The following is an 11,748-nucleotide window of genomic DNA, read 5'->3' as shown; positions in this document are numbered from 1 at the left end:
TCTGGGCAAGACACTTCTCTATCTGTCGTCTCTTCTTCATGCCACTCATAACACTTATCACACAAGATCAAGTAATTTTATTAAGTTTAGTACCCCCCCCCCCCCATCTCTACTATCTTTGGACATAATGCCTTCCGCTTCTCAGCTGTACATGATTTGAACCAAGCGTGCCGCACAAGCCCTGAAAAGTGAAGCCAATGTGTCTCGATCGCCCCCCGATGACCGGTCCTAGTATAGCTCATAAACCCCGCCTCCCCATGTTATTCAATGGGACGTGAGACCAACTAAACAATTAAATTACACTTCACGTATCTTTTTTCCAAAGATAGTTTCTGCCATTTACTGTAGTTTTTATCACACCGATGTAATTTCAAGTGTTTGTTTTTAAAAAAAGTTTGTTTTTAGTTAGTTATTTAATTCTTTAAAAACGGCGCTGTGGCGTCATGATTGACAGCTGTGATTGACAGATTCTCTGAGTAAAGTAGTCACTGAAGCAACAACAGACTTTTTTTTCGGGATCTTTGGAGGACTGATGAGATTGGAGCTTTAAATTTAATATCTAAATTTCTATAATTAATTATTTCACACCGACATAATAGGTTGTTCTGCAGCAGAGGCGTGTGCTTGTGATTGATCCAGCGAGAGTGAGGGCGGGATGTTGATTTCGCGGCTTTACTTCCTGCTCACTACTGTGCATGTATGGTCCCGAAATCGCAACTGCGCAGACTCAAGGAGTAGCATCTGCCTGCAAATACGGAGGCTGCATTTTCAGGACCCCACTTCTAGGACCGCATTTCTAGGACCCTAGGTTTTTAGTGACAACGCCACCTACCGAATTAGAGGACCAGCGAAGATGGATGACATTCAGAGTGTGAGTATCAAATGCGAATCAATTTTTATTTGTTTAACTTTAAAAACAATTGTGATGCATTTCATTGGAAAGTTAACGTTGCTAATGTGCTGGTGATTTGCTAAACAGTCTTGAATGCATAGCCATCATATATTAGCCTCTAATGCTGGAAAATGAATTGTTAGCACGTTCATTTAACGGAACTGTTGCATGATAAGCCTGTGTTGACTTATTTACAGCACAATAAACTGTTGCATGTTCGTTCTGAAAGCTTGTTAATTACTCATTGTTTTTCCATTTTCTCTCTCTCTATTATTTTTTTTTCTCAGTTCAGAGGGGCTTTATTGACATGAGTGTTTCTAGAACCTTTGTTCCCACAACATCAAAATCATTTTTTTTCCCAATTCTTTGAACAGTATGCAATAATTGTATTATGAACATTGATTGGTATGAAGATTGATATCATTATTTTTATCATTATCATTACTCTGTGGTAACTAAGATCTTTTAAATATGAAATTTAAAATTAGAGAGTAGAACATGTTCAACTAAATGTTCCTTATTTAATTCACTTCTCTTTCTCTCTCTTAGGAGTCAGTGATGATGTTGTCCATGTGTTTGTCCATCCATTGTAGTTTGTCTATGTGGTTCACGTCATGATCAAATTTGTTTTTGTGTGTGTTCTCAAGTTCAGTTGTTATATATTATTTTGTAAAATATTTTGTGTGTTCAATTTCAGTTGTTATATATTATTTTGTAAAATATGTTGTGTGTTCAAGTTCAGGTGTTATATATTATTTTGTAAAATACACAATCTTAAATCTTCCCCCAGAGTCATCCTTGTCTTCCCTCTGTACTTGAAAATGTGGTCCATCTAGTGACTGAAAAGACTATAACATGATTCCTTGTTTATTTTACTTGAGTTATTATAGTATGCTACTTAGACCCAATAATTTCTCAACATTCCTAGGAACCTGGTTTAATTGCAATAAAGAAAGTAGTATTTGGGTGTAATAAAACTTGGAGAAAAAAAACTCGAATGTAGTTAAAACTGGGTGGAAATACTGCCTTGGTGGCACTTTTTTCGGGCCTCCAAAACTAGGGTCCTGGAAATGCGTTCCTGGGACTGCGGTTCTCCGACTCGGTAGGTGGCGCTGTCACAAAAAACTAGGGTCCTAGAAATGCGGTCCTAGAAGTGGGGTCCTGAAAATGCAGCCTCCGGGACTGCAGACAGATAATATTGGACTCAAGTCCCAAGATGTCAGCGCCAAATCAGGACAATGGCGGCTTCACTTCTCGTCAATGGAAGAGAGCGAAGGGGCGTCGTCCATCTTTTTTTACAGTCTATGATTTGAACATACTACAAAATACCCTGAAACTTACGTCTCTGATCCCAACCTCCACCTTAATCTCCAAAACAACAGTTGACTCTTCTTCCTGCTGACAATCCTGAACAATATTTATATACACTTTCTTAAGGACTTTATTGGTGTTTTTTTCTTCTTTTTTCATTTCTTTGCTCTCTACCTCTCTTATTTTAATTGCTTGTTCTATGTCTCATGTGTATGACTATGTACAGTTAAACAGCATGTTTCTATTTATTTCTGTAGTCTCTTGGCCAAGTCATGTTTGTAAATGAAAAGTGGTTCTCAAACAGTTTACCTGGATAAATAAAGGTAAAAAAAAGTTAAGTCGTTATACGGGAAACACACCCTGAGCGGTTATGGTGGTGTAAAAGGTCACAGTTTGTTTGTTGAACTAGGGGTGTGTGTGTGGGGATATAGCCTACCTGCCACTGGGGCATTCAGCAGCATGAATAAATAATCATTAAAGTTAAAGTGGAAACACATCAGAATGAATCATTGTTTGCTGAATTACAACTGGTTTAGTGACGCAATTCTTGCCTGTGACACCATATGTGTGACATATTTGAGGTTGAGCACCGGCCCCACTTTGCATTGTACCGCACAGCATTTCCGACCCCTTGTCCCGCACGTCACATTGAGAAAATGTCCCGCATTTTCCTTAGTCTGTTGGTTTTTAATTATCATATTAAGAAAACGTGCATGCGCTCTTTTGCCTTTTTAAGAAAGTATTTTATTTATTCTTTTTGTCTTTATTGAGATTTGATAGAAGATATACATAACCACACAAAATTATAAATTATACATTAATGTAGAAAAAGCAACTGTTCAAAGTTGTTATTAGCTTTTAGCTTACACAGACAAAAGCAATACTAGTTGATATTATACATATATGAATTACACACATTATGTTTTGCAAAATACTAAACACATAACCAATGTTTCAGCATAAACTTTAAAAAATTATATGATCAATAATGGCAACATGAGGGTGAGTCATTAATGACATAATTTTCATTTTTGGGTGAACTAACCCTTTAAACATCCGAGTTGATGGTACTTAAAAATTTAAGGCAGAAGCTTTTGTTTCACTGTGTAAAAAGTAACAATAAGAAGTTAGTAATAAAAATAATTATGAATTATATGTTACTTTAAAAAATATTAGTTTAAAAGTATAAATATAAAAAAACTGACACTCATGAACACAATTGAATATAACAAGATAAAAAAAAACATGTCAGCAAATAGTATACATATACTATAAATGGCAGAAAAACAAATCATTCTTTGGAAGAGGCTGCATTTTCTAGTGATTTCAAGTAAGTGAAAACTTTGACCAACGCTTGGCCTGCAAATCTTATCAACAAACTTATCTGAGCAATTTTTAGTTGCCAAGCCAAAGAATTTGTTAGCATTTTAATGGAGATGGTGTTATGTTAGCTTGTATCAAATAGTAAGGCCAACTCATTATGTTTGGGTTAGATTGTAATCACCATTATATTTGAGAACAGTTCCCAGTTATTAAATGTCATATAAAAGTGTCATACTACAAACTCTTCTAGTCAATGTGACAACCATTAGGTTTCTATCAAGAATTCTAACATGACTCTTTCTCACTGTGAATTATGATAAAAAAGGTTTTAGAGTAAAACTGTTCATCCCTCTGCATGTCCACTTGGTCTACATTTTTTGTGTAAATAAACCATCCTCTGTAGAGAGCTGACTCAAACCGCCGGAGATCGTCTCCCCCACAAGACATGTAGAATACAAGGGACCATTTCTCTGGGTCATCAGCACAGATCGTTTTCAGGTCATGTTTTTTATATTGCTGAAAAACAATACAAAACCTTGGTTTAATTGCAGTTTAAAATGTTTATGTTTAGCATTAAACATTAAATTTAAGGTCTAATACTCTAACTAAAACTGTAAGCTTTAAATATGTCCTAATAGCATCTTCAACAAGACAACACATCAGCAATGAATTAAGACCTACCATAACTGTTAAAATCTTTGTCTCTACACCTTGCTTTGTGGTGCAGCTGAAGAAGTTGTTTGTGTTAGTGAAGTTCAGCACAACAGGAACACTCTTGTAATCAACACTGTCCGTTGTATAATAGTAGATGGTGATTGGTGCTGAAAAAGCCAAAGCATTGCAAAATATATTTCAAAATATACTTATTAAACAAGTGAAAATGAAGAACATTGCTGCAAGACACAATTACCTGGCCAAGTACACTTTAGCAGTAACTAATACATTGCAACTTATACAACATCCAAATAATCTGCATGATTTAAAAAATACAATAAGTGTAATTTTGGTAATCGGGCCCAAATTATATTGACTGCTAAAATAAAAGATAGAGCAGACAAAGAAAAAAAAAGCGGTGTCATGGAAAGAGAGGAATTTCAAACATCATATATTCACATATTATTTGGTACCAACCTGACATGGTGTTATCCAAACATATCTGATGATTATATGGGGTGACATACTTTTCCTCAAAAAAACTCTTAATATACAAATTATCTTTTTGGTTAAGTTGTCTCAATTTCCTCGAAGAACCTGAGAAAAAGGAAGCAGAATAGTTATACAATTCTCAAAAATTTGGTTTTCACATAATTATACACAGTACATACACACATATACGTATTATGTACACACAAACTTTTATTTTGGATGCTATTAATCGTTGCACAGCCCTAGGGTTTTTATTTTTTTTATTTTTACATCAATTAGAGCATTTAAGAAATTTAAAAGATAAAATGCACTGTGTACTGTGTACTGTGTACTTTGTACTGTGCAATTGATTGCACACATTTGAAAAATGTACAGATACAAATGTCAGTGTATCCAACACTCATTTCTTACCAGAGGAAACCTCAGCTTTCGCAGGAAGGACCACAACTTCATTAAATTTGCAATTCGTCTTTCCACAGTTGTTGCAAGGGTTGTCAGGGTCACAGCCTCGAGCAAGAACCAGACTGAAGCTCGTATCAGCCATGGAGACAATTAGCAAATTTTCATCATCGAAAGAGTCATCCTCAATGTCTTCCCACTCCGGTTGTGAAGGTGATGGTTCCTGGCTCCCATATGCCTCCAGCTCAGATTCACTTACCATCATCAGGCTGAAACTCATGAGCGTCGGCTCCTTTTTAATGACACGGAGCTTCTCAGATTCGCATTCTTCTTTTTTTGTTTTACAAGGATGATGTATGGTCTAAGAGAGATTATATTACCAGCAGAGTTGAAGAAAATGAAGTCAATCTAGCTCAAGTACAGTTTTATTCCTCAAGCAATTACTCAAAAAAACATAATGATGTAATCTCTGGAATATAACCTTTTAAACACACACACACACATGAAACACACGCATGTGATCAAAATAAATTCCCTGACTAGGCAAAAAATCCCCAGTGAAAAGTTTCGTTTCACTTGTCTCCGGTCACATTTAAATGGTTAGATTAAAAAGAAAAGTGAGTAATATGAGAGTGCAATAGTCTGTGTGGGTAAATGCTAAACTCACAAGTAAGGGAGATCCTTCAACCAGAAGATAGGCAAATGCCTCTGGAGTAATATCTTCCACATTTATGTTGTTTATCATTAGGAGTTTATCTCCCTTGCTGAAAAGAGATAGATAGATAGATAGATAGATAGATAGATAGATAGATAGATAGATAGATAGATAGATAGATAGATAGACAGATAGATAGACAGATAGATAGATTCATCTCATACTCATGAAAGTATATTGTACATAATCAATAATCTTACCTTGTGAACATTCCTTTATTATAGTTTAAAAAGCCCATCACTTCATATGAGTGTTTCCCTTCACATTCAGTGTGGAGCAACGTAACACCACCAGAAACTGGATTCCCCTATAAGATGTCACACATGAAATGTTTTCAACTGGTACATTTAAAATGAACACCTAACATACTGACGATGTTGGTCAACTGTTGTATATCAAATCAGCTATAGATTTGCAAACAACAAAACTCTACATACCTCTAAATCCATGATGAACTCAGATTACGATGTGTGAGGCTCGACTCTGAAACACTGTCTTTTGAAAGTCAGTTGACCTGACAATCTAGGAAGAAAAGGAAGCTAAATTAATATGTCTCTAAACCAGTGTGAGGGTTGGCCGGAAAAGAGGAAGTATAGAGTTGTGGGGAAAGGACATAACCCACAATGCTGAGACAAGATAGTGTTTGTACCATTCATATTTTCCATAAAGGTATAGTTCGCCCAAAAAATGTTAATTCTGTCATCATTTATTCCCCCCGGATTTTTTTTAATGTCTGTAACCAAACAGTTGATGGACCCCATTGACTTCCATAGTATTTGTTTTCCATACAATGGGTTTTTTCAGTCAATGGGGTCCATCAACTGTTTGGTTACTCTTCAAAATATCTAATTTTAAAGTTCAGCAGAAGAAAGAAATTCATACAGGTTTGGAACAACTTGAAGGTGAGTAAATAGGACAAAATCAAAAATTTTTTTCATGAACTATGCCTTTAATGTAAAATAATTCAGAAAATGTGCTTATATTTGTGCTTAGTGTGGCAATAGGCGGTATAGGATGATACTTTATCTTATCGTGATAATTGTCGACTACGCCACCCTGAATAAATCAGGGAATATCAAAATAACCCAGCAGTTTGAACTAGGTCACACAGGTTCGTGTGTGTCAGGAAGGTCAGAGACATGTACAAAACAATTTATAAAAATAGTGTTTAATAACGTATAAAAGATAGTTAGAAATAGTATGTTCTTGTAAAAAAAGGGAGCGCACAGCTGTACATGCACAAATAATGGCAATTAACAAGAGAGGTAATCACAGCGGGCAATATATATAATGACCACATCAGCAGTCCTCTACCCACGAGGGTAGGAGGAGCAGCAAAAAGATCTACAAATCTTAATTCACAGGTTATACAAACCAACGACTCGATTACTAACGTAACCTCGGTTCCCTGAGAGGAGGGAACGAGTATTGTGTAAGTAGCTTACGCTATGGGAAAACTCCTTTTCTCGAGAATACTGAAGTCTTTATGTAAAACGCATTGCAGCTGCACAGCTGACAGCAATGAACGAAGGAAGCTCGGTCATTGGCTGTGCTGCGGCAACTTGCTCGAACCAATGACGGGGCGACTCTGAATGCGCGACCAATGAGCGCGCTTCGCGCCCGCCCGCGTCAGAGCCCGCCAAGATGGGCGTGGCCAAGAGCTATTTATTGGGCGCCCCGTCATGAGAGTTCTTTAGGTTAAAACGACTGAATCGAACTAACCAAGCACAAGCATGGCAGCTTACGCAATACTCGTTCCCTCCTCTCAGGGAACCGAGGTTACGTTAGTAACCGAGTCGTTCCCTTTCGAGAAGTCTCTCCTATTGCGTAAGTAGCTTACGCTATGGGAACACCATGCAAAACGCTGTGCATGCTGAACTTCGCCTTATGATAGCCAGAGGCAGGTGCCTGAGCTGAAAAGCAAAGTTATCATCCAACTAGCCGGCAGAGGCGAGCTTTATATGTGGGAAAAAATACAGAGCGGCTAGAAGGCGCTCAGTGTGACACAAGCACATACATAATCTAGATACGAACTCGTAGTTCAACTAGCATCATGCTGATAGTACATTGGAATGCAATGTCAGGACCTGTAGGTTGTAGAACCTGATAAATGTGGACGGTGAGGCCCAGCCTGCCGCCGCACAAATATCCTCGATCGGTATCCCGCTCGACAATGCCCAGGAAGAAGCCACACTCCTGGTGGAGTGTGCTTTGACTCCCCAGGGGCATTGAAGTCCCTTAGCTTCATAAGCCAGTGCTATAGCCTCAACAATCCAGTGAGAGATTCTCTGCTTTGAAACGGCGGAACCTTTCGTACGGCCGCCAAAGCATACAAACAGTTGTTCTGTCTGTCTGAATAGGGCAGAACGCTCCAAATACACTCTGAGAGCCCTAACGGGGCAGAGTAGATTAGCGTCGTGTTCGTCTGCTGGAGACGACAGCGGAGTTAGGGAGATAACCTGTGCTCTGAAGGGAGTGGTGAGCACTTTAGGAATATACCGGTGTTTCGGTCTAAGGACGACCCTGCAGTCGTTAGGTCCGAATTCTAGGCAGGCAGCGCTTGTCGAAAGCACGTGCAGGTCGCCCACTCTCTTGACCGAGGCGAGTGCCAGCAAGAGCACAGTCTTAAGCGAGAGCTGTTTAAGGTGCACGTTTCGGAGTGGTTCGAACGGGGGCCCTTTAAGAGCGTCTAGGACAGTAGCTAGGTCCCAGATCGGCACTGAGGGGGGGCGTGAAGGGTTCATCCTCCTAGCGCCCCTTAGGAAACGAATAATTAGGACGTTTCTTCCCAATGGACGTTCCATTACAGGGTCGTGTGACGCTGTGATGGCCTCAAACATATACTTTGAGCGTGGAGGGGGTGCGGCCCGCCTCCAGAAGCCCTTGTAGAAAAGCGAGTACGTTCGTAATCTCGCATGTTTCAGGGTTCAGGCCCTTGGCATTACACCAGTCACTGAACACTTTCCATTTCTGAGCATATAAGCGTCTCGTGGAGGGCGCCCGCGCCTCAGCGATGGTTTTTAGTGCTCCGCTCGTGAGGTTCCTGGGAACCCGTTGAACCCGTCCATGCATGAAGGGCCCACAGATCAGGGCGGGGATGAAATATCATCCCGCTGGCCTGACTGAGGAGGTCTGGCCTCAGGGGAATCGGCCGTGGTGCAGATTGCATTTGCATCAGATCTGGAAACCATGTTTGGTTCTTCCAGAGTGGGGCTATCAGAAGCACTGCGTTTTGCTCCTCTCTGACACGACTGATGACCTGTGGCAGCATCGCGATCGGGGGAAAGGCATATAAGGGGCGGCTCGGCCAGCTCTGGGCGAGTGCGTCCGTGCTTTTCGTGAAGAAAAGAGAGCAGTGCGCGTTCTCCTTGGAGGCGAAGAGGTCGATCTCCGCTTTGCCAAAGGTTTTCCATAACCACTTGAATCGTCACCGGGTTGAGAGCCCATTCCCTGGGAGAATCTTGTCTCTGGATAGCATGTCTGCCCACTGGTTCAGGGCGCCTGGCACATGCGCTGCTCTCAGCGAGCGCAAGTTGTGCTGGGACCATAAAATGAGTCTCCTGGCCATTGAATGCATGGAGCTCGACCTGAGTCCATCCTGGCGATTTATGTACGACACTACCGTCATGTTGTCCGTTCGGACCAGGACGTGTTCGTTTTTTAGATGTGGAAGCAGGGCTCTGAGAGCCAAAGCGACCGCTTTCATCTCCAGACAGTTTATGTGTAGGCGCTTTTCCGGGTTTGACCAAAAGCCGGAGACAGGCCTGCCCTCGTAAAGGGCCCCCCAACCTATTTTGGAGGCATCTGTCGTTATCATCTTTCTCCTTGTGTTCACACCCAGACTCACGCCTGACTGGTACCAGTCGGCGGCTTTCCAGTGTGTCAGGGCTTTTATACAGCCGTGGTTCGCTCTGATTAAAAGGTGGCCCGAACGCCACGCGTGAGTAGGGACGCGGCTCTTGAGCCAGCGTTGGAGAGGGCGCATATGCAACAATCCTAGCTGGAGTACGGCCGATGCTGAGGCCATGAGACCGAGCATCCTCTGAAACCGCTTGACGGGGGCGCGCGCTCCCGCCCTGAATGATGTTGCAAGGCGCCGGATGGTGAGCGCGCGCTCTGATGAGAGACGCGCTGTCATTTGCATCGAGTCTAGAACTAATCCCAGGAAAGAAATCCTCTGGCTGGGAGATAGTATGCTTTTTGCAAAATTGATTCTTAGACCCAGGCATTCTAAATGGCTGATAATCCAAGATCTGTGTGTTATTAACTGACTCTCTGATTGTGCTAGGACCAGCCAATCGTCGAGATAATTCAGTATTCGCACTCCCCTTCGTCTCAAGGGGGAAAGTGCTGCATCCATACATTTCGTGAATGTACGGGGAGCCAGGGACAGGCCGAACGGAAGTACTGTGTACTGGTAAGACTGTCCCTCAAAAGCGAATCTCAGAAACGGCCTGTGATGAGGCGCTATTGGAATGTGAAAGTAAGCATCTTTCAGATCCACTGAGAGAAACCAATCTCCTGGGCGTACTTGCGCGAGGATATGCTTGGTTGTTTACATTCTGAACGAGCGAATCATTAGTGCTCTGTTCAGGTGTCTGAGATCTAGGATGGGGCAGAGACCGCCATCCTTTTTCGGGACGAGAAAATAGCGGCTGTAAAAACCTTCCTCGCTCATAGAGGGGGGAACAGTTTCCACAGCGCCCTTTTCTATTAGTTTGCGCACCTCGTGCGTAGAACATGTGAACACTCCTTTCTCACTTTCGTCTCGACCACAGTCGTAAAACGTGGTGGTCTGCGAGCGAACTGGAGCGAGTATCCGTGCTTTACTATATCCAATACCCATTTCGGCATATCTGGAATGTTTTCCCATGCCGCTGCGTGTACAGATATGGGCTGAATACAGGCTAAGGGCGGGCCGCTGTGACGTAGGGACCCGGCCAGCGAATCGCCTGAGCTCGTAGCTCTCAGAGGCGCGGGCGCGCGCTGAGCAGCTGAGTGAATGGGCGCGTGTGTGATTACAACAGCGCGCGCTGTGTCTGTAAAACTCGCAGCCTGAGCTGGGGTTGTGTTTGACACTGTAAGGACAGTGTTTATAAGTGGGGGTGCATAAACAGTGGTAGGCACACTCGTCACTTTTATAATGTTTCCCGCTTTTACTGGGGGTGAATTTATAACTGTGTGAACAGTGCTTGTGTGTAGTGGTGCGTACATGACCGTAGGCACGTGATCTACATTCATGGGGCGCGCAGCCTGAGCTGGGAATGAATTTGGCACTGTTTTGACAGTATCTGGGAATGCACACTTTGTGGACATGTGAACCCTTAGTGACACAGGCAGAAAAATAATCTTTTTGTGTTTTCTGTGCGTCACCGTAAAAACGGCGTTTGTTTGCAGGTGAGCGAGCTCTTTGACTGGCCCATTGACTGCTGTATGGACATATCCAGCCGCCTGTAAGGGGACTGGGTAATGTTTGAGCTTTTGCAGAGAGAGTGGTCCGGCTTTTGCGAGACACGCACTCTCTCTTCTTATTCCTGTGGCTAGGACGGCTTTCGAGGCTCAGGGTTCAGCACAATCTTGGGCCGAGGACCCCGTCGCTCAGACGGCGGCTTGCGGTTGTGAGAGCGCGAGCGGCATCGAGTGTCAGCCTGAGGCGCGGGCTGAGAGGCGGTGGGAGCTGGTCTAGCCCGCTGCGGCTGTAGCGGTCTCTGTCTGCTCTGCGATGAGCTGGAGCGCTTGGGCAGGAAATGGCGCATAGCTTGTGAAGCGTTCTGGGCCTCAGTGAAGCGTTCGGCGAAACCCTTAACCGCCGGTCCAAACAGCCCTCTGGTGGAGATAGGCGCGTCGAGAAATGGGGCCTTATCCGCGTCCTTCATCTCCGTCAGAGTTAACCACAGATGGCGCTCGAGAACAGTCAAGTTAGCCATGGCACGGCCAATAGACTGGGTGGTGGCCTTCGTGG

The 11,748-nt window shown here is 42.6% G+C and overlaps 2 protein-coding genes across 2 annotated transcripts in view; both read right to left on the bottom strand.

Moving 5' to 3' along the window:
* Positions 1-2,924: 2,924 nt before the first annotated feature.
* LOC143711764 (uncharacterized) lies at positions 2,925-6,288 on the bottom strand. The gene is made up of 7 exons (XM_077203705.1): positions 6,224-6,288; positions 5,987-6,093; positions 5,739-5,835; positions 5,084-5,432; positions 4,658-4,777; positions 4,208-4,347; positions 2,925-4,042 (listed from the first exon to the last, which is right to left on the bottom strand). The coding sequence occupies exons 1-7, from the start codon at positions 6,233-6,235 to the stop codon at positions 3,812-3,814; spliced, it is 1,056 nt and encodes a 351-aa protein (XP_077059820.1). The 5' UTR covers positions 6,236-6,288; the 3' UTR covers positions 2,925-3,811.
* The window catches only part of LOC143711765 (uncharacterized), a 57,058-nt gene continuing 48,569 nt past the window's right edge, over positions 3,260-11,748 (bottom strand). The window contains exon 8 of the mRNA XM_077203706.1: positions 3,260-3,472. The gene's annotated coding sequence lies outside the window, so the exon portion shown is untranslated. The remainder of the gene's footprint in view (positions 3,473-11,748) is intronic.

Source organism: Siphateles boraxobius, unplaced genomic scaffold, assembly GCF_051911475.1.
Source record: "Siphateles boraxobius isolate OS27281-9 unplaced genomic scaffold, OSU_SipBor_1 5, whole genome shotgun sequence".
Taxonomy (NCBI): Eukaryota; Metazoa; Chordata; class Actinopteri; order Cypriniformes; family Leuciscidae; genus Siphateles; species Siphateles boraxobius.
The sequence above is the reverse complement of the archived record's forward strand: the minus strand, read 5'-3'. Positions and strand labels throughout refer to the sequence as shown.